At 45.0% G+C, this 20,988-nt stretch overlaps 1 protein-coding gene and 2 pseudogenes across 5 annotated transcripts in view; 1 reads left to right on the top strand and 2 right to left on the bottom strand.

Annotated features, from left to right (window-relative positions):
• Positions 1–16,705, top strand: part of LOC147443362 (beta-galactosidase 1-like) — a 152,224-nt gene extending 135,519 nt beyond the window's left edge. For 3 of the 5 annotated variants that reach the window (XM_086529241.1, XM_086529238.1, XM_086529240.1), the window contains exon 19: positions 13,928–14,171. In XM_086529241.1, the coding sequence (XP_086385367.1) occupies positions 13,928–14,059 (132 nt within the window). In that variant the 3' untranslated portion in view covers positions 14,060–14,171. Of the gene's footprint in view, positions 1–12,791; positions 13,232–13,927; positions 14,172–15,858 lie in introns of those variants that run through there. The other 2 variants (XM_086529239.1, XM_086529243.1) reach the window with 2 other exon arrangements.
• A 976-nt stretch (positions 16,706–17,681) lies between these two features.
• Positions 17,682–20,311, bottom strand: LOC147443360 (uncharacterized; annotated as a pseudogene).
• Positions 19,078–19,608, bottom strand: LOC147443361 (uncharacterized; annotated as a pseudogene).
• Positions 20,312–20,988: the final 677 nt, after the last annotated feature.

Genomic DNA, 20,988 nt, shown 5'->3' with positions numbered 1-20,988 from the left:
ACGCTTTGCGACGAATCTGCTCGGCTTGGAGAGCATGTGAAGCTAATCTCCGGATTTCTTCTAACATTGAGAGTCGCGAGAGGTTTGCTGAAGCACTCCCAGCTGTGACACGAACGCTTCCCACTCTTGCTGAACCTGAGTTGAACTCATATGGTGCAATTGCCTCTAAGCCAAAAGCTAGCTGGAATGGGGTGTAGTTAGTGGTTGCCTTGAAGGAGGTGCGATAAGCCCAAATTGTGCCAAGGATAGCCTGAGCCCAAGAGGTTGGATGCAGATAACAAGCTTTATTAAGAAGCGCGATTAGCACTTTGTTAGTGCTTTCAGCCTGCCCATTTGCTCTAGGATAGTAAGAGCAAGATTTGCGATGAAAAATCTTGTAATTCGTGAGGAGTGGAGATCAAGTCGTTGACAAAATGACTACCTCGATCATTGGTGACTTCCAGAGGGCACCCAAACCTGCAAAAAATATTTTCATACAAAAATTTTGCGACAGTGGCGGTTGTGCAGTCGATGGTAGCCACCACTTCGGCCCATTTTGTTGCATAATCTGTTGCTACCAAGAGATACTTACGATTGCCTGGTTGAGGAGATGGAGTAACTGGACCAACAAAGTCCAAACCCCATCTTTCAAAGGGCAACCACGCCATAGATACTTGGAGAGGGCGATTTGATTGCTTGCTAGGCTTAGGCGCACATCGCTGGCAGACATCACAAATCTTGACATGAGCAATAGCATCTCAAAATATATAGGGGCACCACAAGCCCGTCTGTAAGATTTTTTGTGCCGTGATGTGACCCGGATAGTGGCCACCAGTAGGACCACTGTGTGCATCCTCTAGAATGTGGTCTACCTCATGAGGGGATACGCACCTTCGCAGCACACCATCTGGCCCTGATTTATAGAGCTGTCCACCAATCAAAGAGAACGGTCTAGATTTCAACAAGTCTTCTTTTTTACAGGGGAGAAGCATTCTCAGGATATAGGCCAGTAGAGAGCAGATGTAACACATCTCCATACCATTCTGGGGTTGTGTCCACCTTAAAAAGATGACTGTCAGGAAAATCATCATTAACCCCAGTATTGGGCTCACTTGTGTGTATGCGAGAGAGATGGTCGGCCATGACGTGCCGCTTGCCTGGACTAAGAACTACTTCGAAGTCGAACTCCTGGAATATAAGTAGCCATCTCCACACTCGTCTTGCAACTTGGGGTTTATTTTAGAAGATAGCGTAGTGCATGATGATTTGTGATGATAGTGAAGTGAACCCCTAACAAGTAATGACGAAACTTTTGTAAAGAATACACCATAGCCAAACCTTCCCTTTCTGTGGTGTTGTAGTTGCGCTCTGCTTTGGTGAGCAGGCGACTTGCATAGTGAACAGGGAAATCCAGGTTGTACTCTTTACTAGGCTGAGTCAGGACAGCCCCCATAGCCAGTTGACTGGCATCCGTATGCACATGAAAAGGAAGAGACCAATCTGGAGCCACTAAAATAGGTGCTTCAGTGAGGCGCTTTTTGAGGTATTCAAATGCTTCAGCCTCCGGTTTTGACCATTGAAAAGGTACTGTAGCACTAGTCAGTCGGGTCAATGGTTGAGCCACCTGTGCATATATCCGTATGAACCTACAATGATATCCTGTGTGGCCTACATAGCTCTGAACCCCTTTCGGATTGATAGGAGGTGGTAACTTCAAGATTGCCACGATCTTCTCTGGGTCTGGTGCTAAACCTTTGGCAGACACCACATGGCCTAGAAGTGTGCCTTCAGTGACCAAAAAGTGACATTTGTTAGGATTGAGTTTTAGCCGTGCCTCTCTGCACCTGAGGAAGACAACAGAGAGCTGAGCCAGGTGTTCCTCTAAATTTTCCACTGGGGTTGAACATTGAGCACCTCAGAAAGTCGAAAAATCGTCCATGAAGATGCGAAGATGATCCGTAAGCAGAGGACAAAAGATGAGATACACCGCTCGATTGAAAGAAGGTGGAGCGTTTTTCAACCCAAAAGACATTCTAGTGTAGATAAAAATATCCCCCGGAGTCACAAACGCCGTTTTCAGCTGATCACCTGGATGGATGCCCAACTGATTGTATCCACTAAACCCATCCATGAAACTGTACAAAACATGCCCTGCTACATCTTCGAGCACACGCTCAGTGGAAGGTGTTGGGAAACCATCTGGGATAGTTACCTTATTCAGAGCACGGTAATCTACGCACACCCGGATTTTGTTGGACTGCTTCTTAGGCGCTATCACCATGGGTGATAACCACTCATAGTGCTCCATAGGTACAATGATCCCTGCCTCTTGCATTTTTTCAAGCTCTGACTTGACAGCCTCTGCATACTTTGGGTTGAGCTTATAAGCTCGGCCTCTGACAAGCTTAACTCCTTCAACCTGAGGGATTGTGTGGAGACCCAATTCTGGTGGGATCCCTTCCAAATCCTTGTAGGACCAAGAAAAACATCCTTAAAAGAGTGAATGAAAGAAACGACCTGGTCAAGTAATGCGAGATGCTCCCATAACCATGCTACTAAGAGGACGTGTTGAGGGTTGGCAGGGTCGCCCAGGTTGACTTTTTTGATCGGGTCAGGAGGTGTAACTGTGGAGGATACTTCAGAGGTTGAAACATGAGCTGCCTCTTGGAGCTTCGAGACATTATGTGCTGGCGTTTGATCGATTGGAAACTCCGCATACTCTTCTTGTAACCATCCAGGCGGAAGCTCATCGAAGGGTAAATCTTCAGAGACAGACATAACCGGGTGCTTTAGAGTGGGCAGGACCTCCGACTTGGGAGATATTAGAGGAAGGGGGGAATCACTGGCGAGTTCATGCAGAGGAGATTTTTTCCCCCTCGTGTGATGTGTGATAGGTTCCCCGAGGCCGAGGGCTTCCATAGGAGGATCATCTGAATCATGAGAAGTTGGGGCTGACCCACTTACTACTTGGACTGGTCCACTGTCTGCTGTAGGACTACTGTCTAGTGTAGGACTTGTGACATTTGTGTCCGCCTGAGGAGTTAGAAGAGAGAGTGTTACTGGCACATGTGAGTTTTGAATAGAGACCATATAACATGGCATCGAGGCGGTAGCTTCCAACCACTGCAGCAGGTCTTCGTCATACCCGTCAGGAGGGATGGGCTGCTCAGGGTCGGGGTTGGACTGTACTGACAATGAGCTGTGATGAACCACTGGATCCATACCTCCTTCGAGCCGAATTGGTTGCATGGGGGAGCCAGGAGTATGTATCCACATGGCGTCGTTGCCCCAATCATGAAGTGCCTTAGTATGCCTCAACCATGGTCGACCAATCAGCAAAGGAAATCCTCCCTCCACCTGAGGAAGACTGACCACCACAAAATCCAAGCTAAATGTGAAGTCTTGTATCATCAGAGGCACCTTCTCTTCTATGCCCACAGGGTAGACTGTCCTCTGGTCTGCCAATGTAACAGTGAATGGAGCAGGGCGAGTAGGCTATAGGCCTAAGGCCAACATAGTAAATTCTGGCATCAGATTGATCCCAGATCCACCATCCACTATGACGCTTGAGAATTGATGCCCAAGAATAGACACAGTGAGACGAGGACTTTTATAGTCGGTGAGGGGAGCAGCTGGATATGAAATCATGTAGGACTCCAAGGGCTGCGCAGGTAGGTGCCCGCCACTAGGCCCTGCACCAGGGTACAGAGACTGGATGATGGAAAGGGTGTCACTTCTCAAAATTTGCATCAAGTCGAAGCATGTCATACAGTGACACTTGTTGAAAAGTGTTTTTCAAGATAGACTCTGCTGTGGGCTTGTTTCCTTTGATTAGAGCTTGCTCTGGTATGTTAAGCTTCTGCAAGTCCTCTACTGCTTCGATGAAAGCCCCATCAATATCTGATAGAAGTGAGGTAGGCTGGCTCTTGACACTACTTGCTGGTTTGTCAGCTACTATTGGAGGTTGCCTCATTTGTGTGACAGGAGATGGAAAGATTGGACCACCAGGGAGGCTGAGGCCAAGAGCAGCTCTCTGTGCCCGTGTGAGCACCCCAGCCGACTCTTCCACTTGCTTCAACCCTTCTTGAGAGGCAACTACAAGAGTGGAAGGCGGTGCCTGTGGAATGGAGCTTATTGTGATGAGGTTAAGCTTTGGAAATGTAAACTCCTGTTGGCTTGTGCTTGCAGATATGGACGCTCGTTGTTTTGGGAAATCCTTACTATAGTGATCCTTAGCTTCAGGGCAATGTCGGCAAGGAGGGGACCCTTCTGGTAAGGGACATTTGCTCTGATAGTGTCCATACTCACCGCACCTGTAGCACAAAATTGGCCTATTTGAGGGGCGAGGTGGTCTCTGCCCTTGCTGCATGGGACCGGAGGCTGACGTGTAGAAGCTTTGGGGAACTGAAGGAGTACTAGCATGATAAAAGCTGGGAGATGCAAAGTTATTGTGCATACCTTGCTGCATAGGAGGTGTTGTCAGCAGAGGTGGCAACGGGTTTTGATGGCCATAGGGTGAGATCATGTTCGATGCAGGTGCTAGTCCTTGTTGGAGAGAAGGACCTAGACTTTGTTGTATTTGCCGCAACCCCTTGATATAGTAGCAATCCTTGTCTTCGTGCCCAGATTTTTCGCAGAAGTGGCAATAAGCACGAAGGGGACAGTCCTGTGGAGGATGCCCTGGAGAGCGACACGAGCTGCACCATACCATATCCTTAGTCTCTTGTTGAGACCGAAGCTCTTCTAGCTCTCTCTTGATTTGATCCAAAGCCTCAAGATGTGGGGGTTTCTCTTGGCGAAGAGAGATATTTTTCTCCTCTTGAAGAGCGCGTTGTAGTTTTAGGGCTTCAAGTTCTCTATGTAAAGAAGTCAATGGATCAGCAAGACTTTCCGGAAACACAGAGGAGGTCTTTGTGTGAGGGGAGTTGTTGAACAGCTTCCTAGCCCCCTCTATCCTAGTAGCAGTTGCGATGAACTCCTCCAAAGTGGCGTCGGGCCGGAGACTCTCTCGAAGTTTTTGTTGAGAAGTTTTGGGAAGCGCCTTCTCCACCCACTTCACCATGAATTCACCGGGTTGCTGAGGAAGCTTGGCAACCAGAGACTTGGTCTTAGTCATAAGCTCTGCAAAAGTCTCCTTTGGCTGGAGCACCATGTTGGCTAACTCATCCAACACCTTCTCCTGGTAGTCACCGGGCCTAAAAGCTGCACAGAACTGTTGCCTTAAGGCTGCCCAAGTTGCAAAATGGTTCTTTGCAAACTGGTTGTACCATTTGTCTGCTAAGCCATCCAAGGTGGATGGAAAGAGTACCAAGTAAGCATCTTCCCTGTTAAGACCACGACCCCTACAAAGAGATACAAACCTCCTTGCATGGTCGTCAGCATCTTCTGAAGAGAGTCCTTTGAATGTAGGGAACTTGATGTTTACCTTAGCCAAAACGCTAGCCAACGGCTCCATGGCCCCTTGTTGAGCCTGTAGCTCAGTAGCTTGTAGCAGAATAGGAGAGAGCTTTACTGGAGAAGGTGATCTGGAAGATGTGGAAGCGGATGAAGGAATGGGTGATGTATGTGGAGGGATAGGTGATGAGGTTGATGGACTTCTACTCGGTACCAAAGGTCGTCTTCTGTTGTAGTGCTTCAGAGAGCTCAGTAGTGCGCTTTGATGCTCGACTGACCGCCTTGTATGTGTCATGCAGTGACCACCAATCCAACCAACCTTCGGGCAAGACAACCTTGAACTGGCTGGCTGAAGACTGGTCTAGACTCTACTAGACCAGGCAAGTGACTAGACCAGGCTAGGCTGGACCAGGGACCAGGGACGAGGAGGACTAGACCAGGGTCGAGGAGGTCTAGACCAGGGACGAGGACAGGTTGGACCAAGGCGAGAGGGGACTAGACCAGTTGGGCCAGACTATAGGAGAACCGTGCAAGGCAAGGTCAGCGAAGATAGGCAAGGTAGGCGAAGCTCGATAAACCTAACTAGCTTCAAGATTTGCACCTCACAGAGTGAGATTTCGGTTGAGGTCCCACCGTGATCGCCAAAATGAGAGCACTTGTAGCGCGGATAATGTGTCGTGCCCTCTACAGTGGGTAGCCCTCAGTGCAATGTGCGTGACAATCTCACTCAAACAGACTGAACCTCCCTCAAACAGACTGAACAGAAAGGAAACAATAGACGTCAATAGAGCTCGCAAAGACACAATAGCAGACCAGAACATATGACTCGACTATCTCAAAGACTGATACAGACTCTGGCGTGGCAGCACACTCAGCTCCAGCCCAGGACTCACAGGTACAATGGGGGTGTCGAGGCTCAGATGTGCAGGGATGGTGAAGCAGTGCTCTGTGCATAGACTCACTCTAGACGACTACGTACAAGATCCTCCCAAAAATGACCCAAACGACTACTCATATGCACAACCATAAAGAGCCACCAACGGCTCATAAATGTCCAGTCAGCTAAGTCTATCTCCAAACTGTATGGTGGTGGTGACGTGGCCACGATGTCACCGTCGGTACCTTGCCACGTGTCACCCCCAGCCCAGAGGGTCCGTCCAGTGTGAACCAGACCAACTGTGACTAACTGTCCAATTGTCTGCCTGTTCTGTGAAGCACACTGTTGACCAGACCAACTGTGACTAACTGTCCAACTGTCTGCCTGTCCTGTAAGTGACACTGTAGCCCTGCTACAAGGAGTTCACCCCCCCTCAAACATCAGCCCCATTGGTGTCTACTTCTCCAACCAGAACAAAGCTATCCTTTGTGTCTACTTCACAGAGCCCGTCCTATTTGATGAATTCCCTGCTCATTATAGTTGTCTGCTCCCTCCTCGCCCCTATCTACCCGTATCCCCTCAACCCTACCCTACCCTCCCCCTCCCCAACTTGTCCCCCTTCCCCTCCCCAACTCGCCCAACCCTCTCCAAAGTCGCCCCTCCCCCTCCCCCTCCCCCTCCCCAACTCGCCCCTCCCCCTCCCCAACTCGCCCAACCCCCTCTCCAACTCGTCCCCCTTCCCCTCCCAAACTCGCCCCTCCCCCTCTCCAAGTCGTCCCCCTACCCCCTCCCCAATTCGTTCCCCCCCCCCCCCCCCCCCCCCCCCCCCCCCTCCTACCCGCCCTCGCCCCCTCTACCCACCCCTCGCCCCTACCCTCCCCCTCAGACCACCTCGCCCCTAGTCCCAACCCTCGCCCCTCACACCCCCTCACCAGCCCTCGCCCCTACCCCCCTTCACACCCGCTCACCAGCCCTCGCCCCTACCCCCCCTCACACCCGCTCACTAGCCCTCGCCCCTACCCCCCTTCACACCCGCTCACCAGCCCTCGCCCCCCCTACCCACCCCTCACCACTACCCTCCCCCTCACACCCCCTCGTCCCTAGTCTCTCCCCTCGCCCCCCTCACTAGCCCTAGCCCCCTACCCACCCCTCGTCCCTACCCACCCCCTATCCACCTCTCGCCCCCTACCCACCCCTCACCCCCTAGCCACTTGGCCTCGCCCTTAGCTACCCTCGCCCCTTCCCACCCCTCCCTCCCTCCCCCAACACCTCTCTGTGTATTAATTCTCCGGGAAAGTAGTTTTGGTTATCCCTAGGTGGCTTTCCTTCTATTGGATGCTTGTTGTAAGTCTAGCTATTGTTGGGCGTATCTTTTGGGTGGCCAAATTGTGGGCAAGGCCTTTTGCTGCTCTAGAGTGATAGCTCGCGCAAATGCTAAATCAAAGAGGTTTGATTGATTCGACAATCTGCATTACATTGATCATGTTTACTTTGAGCTCTTCTGGATCAATAGAATCTCGGGCCTATCCCTTCTCCCCTCCCCTACCTACTCCTTCCCGTCTAGCCAACTGCAACTAACTGCAAATTCCTCCACTTCGGGTGCTTTGTGGGCTTTGTTAATCTTGGCAGTCTTCGGTCTTTTGTTTCTACTTTCTGGTCAGCTTACCTCATTGCGTTTGGGTCATTACTTCTTCAGTATATCTTGCAAATATCGACATTGCTTCATTGGTACTTCGTCCTAAGAATTCAAAATCTTCTTCAAACATCACCCTCTTCGGTCAGAGTGTAGTATGTGTTTTTTTGGTGTTTCATTGTTCTCTCTAGTTTCACTGATCCTCTCACTGAGACGGTGAGCGGTCTTGTGGCGGGCAACCTGTAGCAAGCTACAATGTCACTTTCACAGGACACATAGTTAGTACAGTTGGTCTGGTCTGGTTCACACTGAACAGACTCTCTTGGCTGGGCAGTGACACGTGGCAGAGATACGGACGGTGGTCTAGTGGACATTGTGGCCAGGTCACCACCACCACTCAGTTTGAAGATAGACTTAATTGGCTGACATTTATGAGCCGTTGGTGGCTCTTTATGGTGGGACATATGAGTGGTAGCTGTTGGGTCATCATTATCATCTTCTTCATATATGGTCCAGTGTCATCGTCTAGACATTTGAGTCTACACACAGCACGTCTGCGCACATCTGAGCCTCAACACCCCGATTGTACCCGTGAGTTCTGGGCTGGAATTGAGTGTGCTACCACGCCAGAGTCTGTATCGGTTCCTTTGAGATAGTCAAGTCCATATGTTCTGGTCTGCTGTTATTTATTGTTTCCTGTGTTTCCATTCTGTTTTGAGTGAGATGTCACGCACATTGCACTGAGGAGCACCCATTGTAGAAGCACGACACACTATCTGCGCTACAGTTTGCACAGGTTGCTTCCCCTTTGCATATCTTGACACAGAAAGGAGTCCCTTTCTTGTGGGGACCCACAGAGGTGATTGCCTTTCAAACTTTGAAAGAGAAATTGACTACGGGACCAGTTTTGACTTTGCCGGATTTACAGAAGTCATTCGAAGTATATTGTGATGCTTGTGGTGGTAGTCTGGGTGCGGTCTTACTGCAAGTAGTCCATGTCATTGCCTATGAGAGCCGTTTGTTTTCAAGGTCGGAATTGACAGCACAGATATATGAGAAAGAGCTTTTGGTGGTTATCCATGCTCTTACTCAGTAGCCACATTACCTACTCGGAGCCGATTTTACGGTCTTCATTGATCATCAGAGTTTAGGCTACTTGTCACAGAAGTAGCTTTTGGAAAGCAGATGCGGTGGGCTAACATCTTGTCACAGTTTCACTTCGAGATTGTCCATGTGGAGGGATAGAAGAACTTGGTGGCAGATAATTTGTCCTGGAAGCCGTTGGTCTTGGTCTTGGTCTTGGCTATTTCCGCGATTCATCATAGAAGCTTCGACGACATGGTCGATCAGTACGCCATAGATCCAGTTTTTTCAGATATATTCAGTCGAATACAGAATGGGGATGTAGTAGCGGGATATTCTATTCGGGATGGCTACTTGATGAAGAAAACGATTTTGTGCGTTACACAACCGTTAAGGGAAAAGGTTCTAACCGAATGCCACTGTCCACCATTTACGGGTTGCCGCGGCATTGATACCACCTTGAAAGGTGTGGAGCGTTACTTCTTTTTTCCGAGCAAGAATGACGTGGACGATTTTGTACGCAGTTGCTTGGTATGCCAGAAGGTCAAGTTTGACAGACATAAAGCACAGGGATTGTTACAGTCTTTATCCATTCCCACCCGCCCCTGGGAAAATATTGCTATGGATTTCATTTTTGATCTCCCGAAGACACAAAGTGGGCATGATGGTATCTGGACTGTTATTGACAGATTTAGCAAGCAATCTCATTTCATTCCATTGAAGAAAACAGTCAAGCCAAATCATTTAGCGGGATTATTCATTGCCCAGATATTCAGATTACATGGCATGCCTGAGACCATAGTCTCTGACAGAGATTCCCGATTCACGAGTTTGTTTTGGAAGGCTATTGTAACAATGTCTGACTTTGTAAATAAGTAATTTATTTACGAGAAAATAATTATCTAATTAGTTGTGTGCACATCAGAATAGAACTAGCAGTTCTAGGGCCTCAAGTGCGCCCAAATTTGGGCCAGAGCACTTCAGGGAGACCCTAGCAGAAAATACCCTAAAGCCCTAGTGATTGGGAAATCGGGTCTTCAATAAAGGGGCAGATAGTAGCCTCAGATTTTAGGCTCAGAAAATTACGCATGTCAGTGCGAGCACATGAATGAGATGGGGTCCTTAGAGCAGTAACCCTAAGGCCTGAATTATTTTTAAGGCCATAGGATAAGTCAGTTAAATTATTCTAAATTATTGTGCTGGACCAAATGGTCGGACAAGTGCGAATAGGTAATGCTAGAGCAGTGCCGGTACGGCATTGTGCTGGGGAGCAGCTAACATTTCATTAGTTGCATCCATGTGTGCAGTTGTGAGTTAATTTGTACATTTCATTAATAGCTTGGGAATTTTTAAATGTGAAAGCTGAATGGTTTTAAAGTTATTGGCACACTTACCAATGCAAAGTGACTCTCTCACTCTCACTCTCATCCTCTCTCATGCTCTAGCGTCCCCTCTGCTGGCTGGCTTGATAAGAGCATCCCCTCCCCCACTTCTCAGTGTTGGCAGTGCTCCTACCCCTCCATTGTGAGTGTGCTCTACGCATTGGAGCCCTCCATGGAAGCTTGAGAGCAGCCCCTTGCGACCTATGTGGTGGCCTCGTGCTCCCATTGTCTAGAACAAGGGTTCTCAAGCCATAGCCATAGCCAGCTTTTGGTGAAGATTCGCAAGAAGTTGCAGCAGACACTCTCTCCGTAGAGTGTGGTGGCTGTAAATTCTCTGTTTTCAGCCCCTAATCATCTCTTGTAGGGTGAATTTCAGCAAAGTACTCATTGAATCTAGTTCTTCTCTACCTACACTACGTGTACACAAAGTTTGGTGCGATCCCATCGTGAAAAAGTTCTCTATTTCGGCATTGGAACGTGCTCGGTAACTTTTTCAGGTTATGTGCAGAAAATTACAGCAAGCATGTGTGCGTGCATTTCGCGCGTTTCTCCCTTGTTTTTATTACAGGAATGATTATGCATAAAGGGACATAGTTAGCGGAAGGTAGACTCTCATTTTTGAGAGCTTCCGTTGAAGATAAGACTCTCGCTTCCGAGAGCTTCCCAAAATCTCATAGCAGAGGGAAAATCCTCTCAATACTCAGAGAGTAGTTTTTTCACTCTCTCAGTCGGAAGCAGAAAAGAAAGAATAGAGGACGGGCTGTTGCCCCGTTCTTGTGCTTGTAAAGATTCTCCCTTAGTAATAAAGATAATCTCTTTATGAGGGGGGACCAGCCCATCTTCTGGTCCCTAACGAAGTGTCAAGCTCTCTCTCTCTCTCTCTCTCTCTCTCTCTCCAATTCTCTTGAGTATTTGAAGTACAATTAAAAGTCAGTTTACGCTTCCGTATTTTTGTGACAGTGGTATCAGAGCAAGGTCATCTCTCTCTTTCTTAAGGGATTGACGACTCTTGGCAGACTGCAGAAATGGAAGGAGTTCTCTATCCTTCAATAGCAGGTGGCAGAGTTGCAAAAAGCTCTCTCCCATCCAGAAGTCCAGAAGATTCTCCATACCCTTGAGAAAAGGAAGGAGAAAGTGTTGACGGGGTCGGGAGAAATCCCGTTGAACCCAAAGACGCAAGAACCAAAGAAAGATGCTTTAATTGGAACCTCCCGCATGCACGAGAGACAGAGGAAACCTCCAGAACATCATGTGCGGTTTAATCCAAAGGTTCAAGAGCAGGATCCTCCCGATTCTCCTCAGTTTTATTTCATGAAGGATCTGGATGACATAGTCGCTCCTGAAGACATGTTTCTTGACGATCCGTCGCAGCAAGAAGTGCATTCAAGGGAAAGGACTCCTGTCCACGAGGAGTCTAAGCATAGAAAGAAGGAGCACCATAAGAGGAAACACCACAAGCAGAAAACATTCAAGTCAGGTGACAAAGATGTAAAATTTGACACCTACAATGGACGGCGTGATAATGACAAAGCTTTGGCTTTCATCCGCCAATTTGAAGTTGCATTTGCAGAAGGGAACTTTAAAGAAAGGATCAAGCTTCGCATGTCAGTATGTACCTGAAAGGCACCGCCAGCAGTTGGTGGTTAACCCTAATCCTAGAAAAACGCAAACCCCAAGATTGGACTGCTTTCAAGAAGGAGCTGCCCAATACTTGGAGAATTTACAATGCTTTTCATGTGAGGCTCTTGAAGCCTTTTAAAAGCAATGTGCCCGATGATGGGGAGCCAGATGAGCAACCCGAAGTGGAGGAAAGTGAGGAGTTTGTGAACAAGTTTTGTTAGATCCAAAATGATGAACAAGGTAATGAATGTAAAGAAGGATTTAGTTGTGTAGATTGTAGTGCTATGGTATACTATGACAAAATCTGGTTGTCAGGGGCTCTTACAAGTATATTGCTTGCTTTTGGAGCTTTTGGTTGATATGTATGTCTAATGTTATGCTCCATAGAAGCGCACAACAAGTTCTTGTTGAGTTTGTTGTCAAGGATGCCATTTCTTAGAGGCTAGAGCCTGCTGATTGCAGGATACGCTTGACATAAGGAAATTCTGATTCACTCTGAGAATGCTAGTTATATCTTCCATGGTGGTGCTTTGGTGGATATGTATCCCAAATCCTCATGAAAGCACAGAAAGCCTTAACGAGTTTCCTGTTGTGAATGTCATACAACGCATTAACTACAAGTTATGCCAGAGGCAAGGAAGATTTGAATGCGTGCTTAACTCTGACCGTACTTTGCTCATGTATGCCAAATGTGTAGTTCTTACAATAGCACAAAAAACTCATGATGATTGTCTTGTCGAAAATGTTGTCTGTTCCCGCACATTGATTGCTAGATATTTCTACACGGCTGTGGCAAGGATGCTCTGTGCTATTTTTTCAGCAGATGCAAAGTGAATGCTGTTGGGACTATGTAATTGGATACAAGGCTGGAAGGTTTGCCTACCATAGCTATGATTGAAGGACTTACTGTGGGGTGGTTACTAGTGACAGGCTATTAGAGGACAATGTCTCGGTTGACAGTGCTTTGGTCAATGTATATGCCTGTTGTAGCTTCCTCAATGCAAGAGTTCTTGGCGAGCTTGGTATTGGGTCTTTGGATGCACGAGTCCATTATTTGCAACATTGCAGTGGCATATAGCTCAGGCCTGTTTTGAGCAGATTTGAAGCGAAACCGTTGCGTCAAACACAATCAATTACTAATCCTCTTTTGATGGCCATGGCATTATTAAAGCAACTTGACTTGGGTGAAAGAATTCACGATGAGATTGCTAGTCAGGGGTTGTTTTGAAAATACATCTTGCTTGACAATCCTTTGGTTGATATGTATGCTTTGGTCGAGTCCCAAGATTATAGTGAAATTAAGTGTTAGTTTGTTTCTATCTTAGCCCCACTAGGTTTTTCTTTTTGGGGAGATGACAAAGGGTACCCATTCTTGACTCATAAAACAAATCAAATCTTTTGTGAGAACAAACTCTTTGTCTAAATAATAGCAAAGGAGAATGTGGGCTCTTTCACTCTTCTTCAAATAGGAATCTTGGAGTGCTTTTCGTCCCAAATTCTCATCGGTTGATCATGGTAGTAACTTCTTACTACAAAGAAATTTGTAACCACTTCTATTTTCAGGGTGTTGTTCCTTTCATATTACTAATATCATAGCATTATTGTGTGACCATAATGTTGCAAATTTCATTAAATATCACTAATGTCCCTAATGCATTGTTGGACTCGGCTCTTAGTTCACACAAGCACATATATAATGGATAGGGTTCACAAAGGTCACACACAATCAAGTTTGCAATTGTCAAATTCGATTGTAGTTCATAGTTAGGCTCACATCCACATTGATGATCGAGATCTTTGCCTACTTTGAAGCGTAGATTCCTTTTAGTTCTTATCATAATCAATCTTTGTGTGTGTGTGTGTGTGAGAGAGAGAGAGAGAGAGAGAGAGAGAGAGAGAGAACATTTGATTTTAGCTTGGGCCCATGATATTGTTGCTAAGGAGTACTATTTTTTACAGGCTTGTGTTGGAAGAAGAACTTGTACGCTACAAGTAACATCGTCAACTTTTGGAAATGATCCATGTCCCATTCAAATCAAAGCTCTAGCCGTCATTGCTTCTTGCTCATGGAACCCCTCCTTAACTCGATAAGGAAGCTTCAATCTGCAAATCATGTGAAGCCTCCTTTCAGCCAATTACAAGCAAATTCTTTGATTCAATTTAATCACTAATTCTTTTTTTCAATCCATAAATTAGTCCATTTTGCTTGTCCCATTCCTATCATTGCCATGTGCTCATAGTCCAATCCTTTAATTGTAATGCGAGTATGGAACGTCAGGGCAATCCATTGCATTGTGGTAATCAATATGATTACCACAATGGCTAAGCAACATTATGGACAAGAAGAATTGATGTTGGCTTGAAGTGGAAATAAGAGGAGAATTATTGGCGATGTTAAGACAGTGCCAAGAGACCTTAAGATCTATATGACTACTCTTGAACTCAAGAGGGAAATGTGATAAACAATCCACCATTGGAGAGAGAGGGAGAGAGCATTTTGATTCGTCTCGAGGTTAAGAACTTTTTCACCTTGGAGCCTCCTCATCAACAAAACATCAGCAAAAGAACCTTTTTATTGAAAGCATCTCCATTTGGACCTTAGCATTGTGGCCTTACACTAACCTACTCCTTTGTAGCTGTCCTTTGCTCAAGTGTTGCTTAAGTCTACACCTTCGCACGTAGTCCGTTACCCCTAAGCCTTGCCACAATGAAGTAAAATAAGCCAATCTAGTCTACATGTTGAAAACCTAACTTCATAATCAGAGCAAGAGTAATAATCGAAGTGAGAGTCCATTAACTAGCCTAAGAGAAGGAGGGAGGGCAAGAAGCTGCCAACCCAAGGTAGAAATTATAAGCTATGGTGCAGGTTGCAAAACATCACCCTCATACGCTTAGGCTAACTTCTTACACATTCATGGACATCATGTACCTTTTCCTTTTTGTAAATTATTCGTAGCCATAAGACTCAAAACACAAAGCAGCACTGCAGATAATGAGGTGCTGCATGGCACCCAAAAAATATCAAACTTTGGTTGACAACAAACCCAAGGTGGTGAGAATATGCAAAAGAATCAGAGTGCTTTGTTAGTTGCACTCTAGTTACGTGCTTTTGGTGAGGGCACCACATTTTGCATACATATCGAGTAGCCCTTGACTAGCAATCTCATCATGAAGATTCAACAAGAGTATACATCCGAAAGAAGAAAATGGAGAGAGAGAGAGAGAGAGAGAGAGAGAGAGAGAGAGAGCTTGTTACCATTTATCAAAGCGCATTTCCTTGTATATTAATTGGTATCGCATGTAGTATTTTACGATTGTGATGCTCCTTTTTTTATCCGTGTACCTCATAGAAGAACCATAAGAAGGGTTATAATTTATATAAATTGATGATAAGAATCATTTGAAATATGTTTACATTTAGATGTTATTTCCTTTTTACGTTTGAAAAAAAAAGAAAACATGCAAATCTACTTACATAGGGCAGTTTGCACAATCCTCCCCCTCCCCAATGTTTATAATATGGGTAAAAACTCAAGTCTTATGTTTGTAAGAAACAAGTCTCTCAATATAAATTTCTTAAGTCCTCTCTAGAATAAAAGTGTCTCTAAATGTCTAGGCAATGAATTGTGGTATATCTCGTGCTATCTAGTTGGTGTTGCTTTTTGTGCTTAACAACTTAAAATTTTAGTATGCATGTATCTTTTCATGTAGATTTTTGTCAGATTCATCCTTGCTTTGGTTGCATGGCTTTGTTTGACTTCTTACTATGTGCAATAGTTTGATCAAAGGCCCAAATAATCAAAATACAACAATATTAATGGCATTAATTTTGCAATGACAATTAGTTAGTGGATCAAACTTTAAGAAGAGTAAGGAAAATTTTGGTGCAGCATCTTGAAAGGTTGGTTAGATAAGAAGCAAGGATGCTGGAATGGACAACAATTGTATGCCGGTGTGTGAGTCTATGTTCAAGTGGAAAGCTTGGCGATGGCCCAAGAGCAAGCACTTTTGTAAACCGAAAACCAAGGACGTATATTTCACTATTATGGTCTCACCTGTTTGGTTCTCCCCCCTTAACGAGCAATGGGAGCAAGAATGACCGGAGTCAAGATGGGTGGCGATTGTGAACAACATATGGACATCTCAATGGCCGTTAGCAATGAAGATCTTCATTTGGAAGGTTTTATGGGGGGCTCTATCTACATGAGTAAAAATTTATACCAGAGGGATTGACTTTTATATATGTTCAGGCTGCGAAATGGCATGTGAGGATCTTCCTCACCTTTTCAAGGAATGCCCGACTATTAGCGGTCTTACTTAGAAAATCTACAAGTGGGTTCAAAGGACCTGGGGAATAGGGTTTGTACACAAATAGTTAGACTCTCCTACTTTTAAGCAAATATGAAAAGCTAGAAACTATCGGGTGTTTAAGAATGCTCCTATAATTGCTAGCTTCACAGAGATCGTACAAGAAAGCAAGGAATCGATTGTAGCCTTTGATAGAAGGAAGGACTCGGACGAGTGGGTTTGGGCCACCTCGGCCGTACTGACAGGTTTGAGCTAACATGAAGTTGGGTTATGGGGTGCCTATGTATGAGGCTTGATACCGTATCGTTGTATATGATGTCTGTCAAGGTTCAACGCAAGCTTGAGATGTATCTTCTATTTCTTGGTTTTTATACATTACACTCACAAATTGTGAGTTTTGTAAGGAAAAAAACATTTTTGCTAAATATTTTTGCTGGTCATTGAATCTCAACCTTAAAAAGGGTAGCTAAAGTTTAATATTGTATTTTGAAAGGCTGATAAGTCTCCACAATTTTAAAAATGTAATAATTATTTTTAAAGTGTTTAAAATGTAAAAGTGAGAGGTAAGAGTGTAGGAAATGAAAGGCCTCTTGAAATTGAAATTGGTGTGTAAAGAGATGGCTTGTGTGCATGCATTTTGCTTGTCTTTTGTTCATCTTATTCTTTAGCTTTCTATCTCTCTTTAGTGTTTTGCTTTTAAAGTTTGCATTTACTTATTTTCAAAACCATCTATCCATTGCATAAGAAGCTTCTGTCAAGGATGAGCAATCATCGAAGTTTTTCTTTCCTAGAAAGTGCAAAGGCACATTGCAATTTCTGACCTTCGGCTTGCCATGACATACAAAGGCCGTTCTATTTTTCTTGCCTGACAAGTGTCTTCAAGGAGGCTTAAAAGTTTATGTATGAAAAGAAATCATGGTCTTTTAAATGTTGTTTTTGGCCTTTGTGTCCTTCAAAAAAGCCTTTAAATATTTTGAAGAGAATGAAAAAGAAAGAAACCATGTCCTTTCAAATGATCTTTTCCAAAACCATATCCATTCAAATAATCTTCCCCAAAAGTTGCATTTAATTTTTTATTTTTTATGGAGGGGATGAAACAAATGATTTGAAGTTTAAGTATAACAATTTTTAAAAACTTTTGATTATTTTGTATGTACCATTAATCATTTTAAAATTGACTAAATTCCATAAAAGCATGGCACATTGCATATAGGTAAGGCCATCCTTTATATAGAATAAAAGCTTTTTGATTTTCCAAATGCAAGAAGCTTTTCATTTTCTACACCCTTCACTTTTTCATTTTAGTTGGAGTTTTTATTTTTTCTAAATTGTGAAGTATACAACTACTTCTACTCCTTCTAGGAGAGTAGAAAATAAATTCATTACATCCAAGATTCTTTGGCATCTACATAAGGTGAAACGTATTTGAGGGTAAAGGCGAAATAAGGGGCGGGTTCCATGCGTATCGGACACCCACAAGGAAATTGCACAAGCAGAAAAAGAGATTCAGAATGAAAAACATATCCATTAATTTATTGGTAAAAAATAACCCATGCCATAGAACATCTGCGGAAGAGATCGAAAACACATACAGAATGCTTAACGAAACAAGAGGAGAGTACAAGTTGTGAGAAACAGAGTTAGAAAGAGTATCATCGGTAAAATTTATTGGTAATATTATTTAATCTGGTTACAATTGCATTAAGTCTGTTAAGCTGCACCTTCAATGATGTGACCTCGGTGCGCAAGCATTGTATTTGCTCTTGCAGTTGGGAGATTTGCATGTCTGTTACATTCACTTCGTACTCGCTAATCATATTTTTAAAGTTATCTACAGAATTATGAATGAAAGTGCAGAGAATAGTCAGGTCTTCAGGAGTGTCTCCACGCAGATGGCGCCACATTTGTAGGAGCACGTCATGGAGTTTGTCGAGCGTTGCATCATCGTCCAATGCTGGCGGTTCCGGTGGCTGTGTGTCTGCACTATCCCGAGGGCTAGATTGCTCCATCGACCCAGCAAAACATCAAGAAATCTTTTAGAGAGAAACACAACAACACTAGCCGTTGGGGAAGTGATATTATATACATCATTTTAACTAGCAATAGTAGTGACTCCTCGTCTAGTGAGGAGTGGGATGAAGTCTGCGTCGAGAGGTGCATCTTCTTCATCCTCACTGTCTAGCACAACAATTTTTTCTTTGCCTTTTACAGTTGAAGAGTTGCCGATGAATCCCTCGCAAGCATCTGCACGAAGAGATGCATCCTCTTCCTCCTCACTGTCCAGCACAAAAACTTTCTCTTTCCCTTCAAAAGTTGAAGGATTGCCGACTAGTCCTTCATGACCATCTGTCGGATAGGCAACTGCAGTTTTCCCTTCATCGTTGACAATAGGTTGCAAAACATTAACAATGTTAGCAGTGACATTTACCATTACAACACAACTAATGTTAACGAGAAGAAATCAATCTACCTATGGGTTTCTTGCCACCTTCTTATAAACCAGTCGATGCGAGGCTGCGCTTTCGTGTAAGCCTCGTTAAGAACAAAAATATCAATCACATCTTGATATGTTGTAGAAGAAGGGAAAGTCATGGTTTGCCATAATGCTTTGATCTTTTTCAACGGCATTCCACGGCCCTGAAAAGGTGTTATCCACGAGGAAGATGGATAGTACTTGCCAGACTTTAGTGGTGCAATGTTGATAAAAAGTTGTTAGCAATTAGGTGTTTCAAGTGGAATTTCCAATACATAAGTGCACGATCAAAAATATTCGCATGCATCAGACAAACTCTATTTTTTAGCTCATCTGCCCCATACTGTGTGTATAGTTCAATTCCCTTGTTGATGTCATCAACTGTTACATTATGCGAGAAGTTCTCTTAATGTGGTTGATCCATGTCTTTCATACAATACCCCAGCATACCATGAAAGGTGTGCATGTTCTTTTGCTTGAGGGCACGACAGAGAATATTCGCTCTGACGGGACTATGAATATCCCATCCTAGGTACTGCTTTATTTTCTTGCTCACTGCAATAATCGAAGTCGCCATGATCTGAACAACCATCTGAAAGTAGAGGTGGAAGACGGTGCCACCATGCTTGATCGAGCACATGCCGGCGACCACCTCCTCCTCCACAAAGGCTTTCAACCTTGGAAAAAGAGAAACATCCACATCACTACCGCCCGTAGACACCGTTATGCTTAGCTCGAGCATCTTTTTGGGTTTGCTACCTTCGGTACACGCCATTCTCTCTTCTTCCGAGAGCCTAGGCCTCCCTCGAGGTCTCTTTGAACTAGAGGGTGCGTCTCCTAACCTCGCAAGATGCTTCATCCTTGCCATTTCACAACAATCCTAAAAATACAACCCACTAAACTACGACATGTAAACGTACATACACACGGCGACAACGAAAGCAAAAAAAGACCACTTCTATTTACCATTACAATAGACATACAACACTATACACTATGTACATACCTAGGTGTCGTGGTGCAATGTTGCAGCAAACAGGTTTCTGTCGTCCTCAAGCACCGCAGCAATCCACATTCAGTAGCATGCTGTCGTCGTCGATGGATATCTACTGCTGTCCTCAAACACTGCAGCAGACCGGAATTTGCTCCTGTCGTCGTCCACGGCTGCAGCGAAAAACGTCACAGCTCACCATAGGTTGCTGTCGTTGTCTGCTCCTTGCAGTTGGGATGTCGGGTACAACCGAAAAGGTGACGGCTCACCACCCACCACAGGCTGTTGCCCCGTCCTCTGCTCGCTGCAGTTGGGATGGAGGGTGCAACCGAAAAGGTCACGCCTTAGGACAGGCTGCTGCCCCGCCCTCTGCTCGCTCGCTGAAAGTTGCGATGGCGAATGCAAACAAAATTCACGTCTCAGGACAGGCTGTTGGGCCATCCTCTACTCTCTGCAAATGGCTTAGGACAGGCTGCTGTGCCGTCCCCTACTACCCCATACTCGCTGTAGGTGCGATGGCAGTTGCCTCGCAGTGGCGCGCTATCACCAAATAAACCACACAACTGGCCATACGGTACTGCCACGACCACGCAACTACCCATACGATATCGCCACGAACACAACATGCTACTGGCAGCCGCCACACGTCTAATCTCTCCCTACCCTTCAAACACAACGTCAAAATAAAAGATTCCATCTTCTGGGGATATTTTATCATTTTTTTACAGCTGGGTACCCCATACTCACTTTAGAAAACTACAAATCTATACTTTTTCTATCTACTCGGTTTGAAACCCCAAAAACCCATTCATTTCTTAGATTCGGACCGGATCTCTGAATCCTAAAGGAAAAGAAACCTCCCCTTGTCTAGTCCACACAGAGATTCGCGACCTCTTTGTCTCCGCCATCACCTTCACACAGATGGTTTCTCTCTCTGTGTTTTCATCATCATGCTCGTACATATCAACTATCTCTCTAAATGTATCCTTAGACTAGGCCATGGCTCCCAACCATGCCCTCAACTCTATATATCTTCCACCACAAATCATAGTTTATTCCTAATCAGGATGCCTAGCATCGTATCCTTACAAAGCCACTAAAAATTGTTGATGAAGCACCATTGCCAAGGATCCCCTGCATTTAGATGACTGCGATAGCAAAAAAGTTTCTTTGCCTCTACTCGCCTTGGCTCTGATACACGTCCTCTCTCTCTCTCTCTCTCTCTCTCTCTCTCTCTCTCTCTCTCGC

This window comes from Adiantum capillus-veneris, chromosome 14, assembly GCF_014529385.1.
Source record: "Adiantum capillus-veneris isolate H3 chromosome 14, ASM1452938v2, whole genome shotgun sequence".
NCBI lineage: Eukaryota > Viridiplantae > Streptophyta > Polypodiopsida > Polypodiales > Pteridaceae > Adiantum > Adiantum capillus-veneris.
The sequence above is the reverse complement of the archived record's forward strand: the minus strand, read 5'-3'. Positions and strand labels throughout refer to the sequence as shown.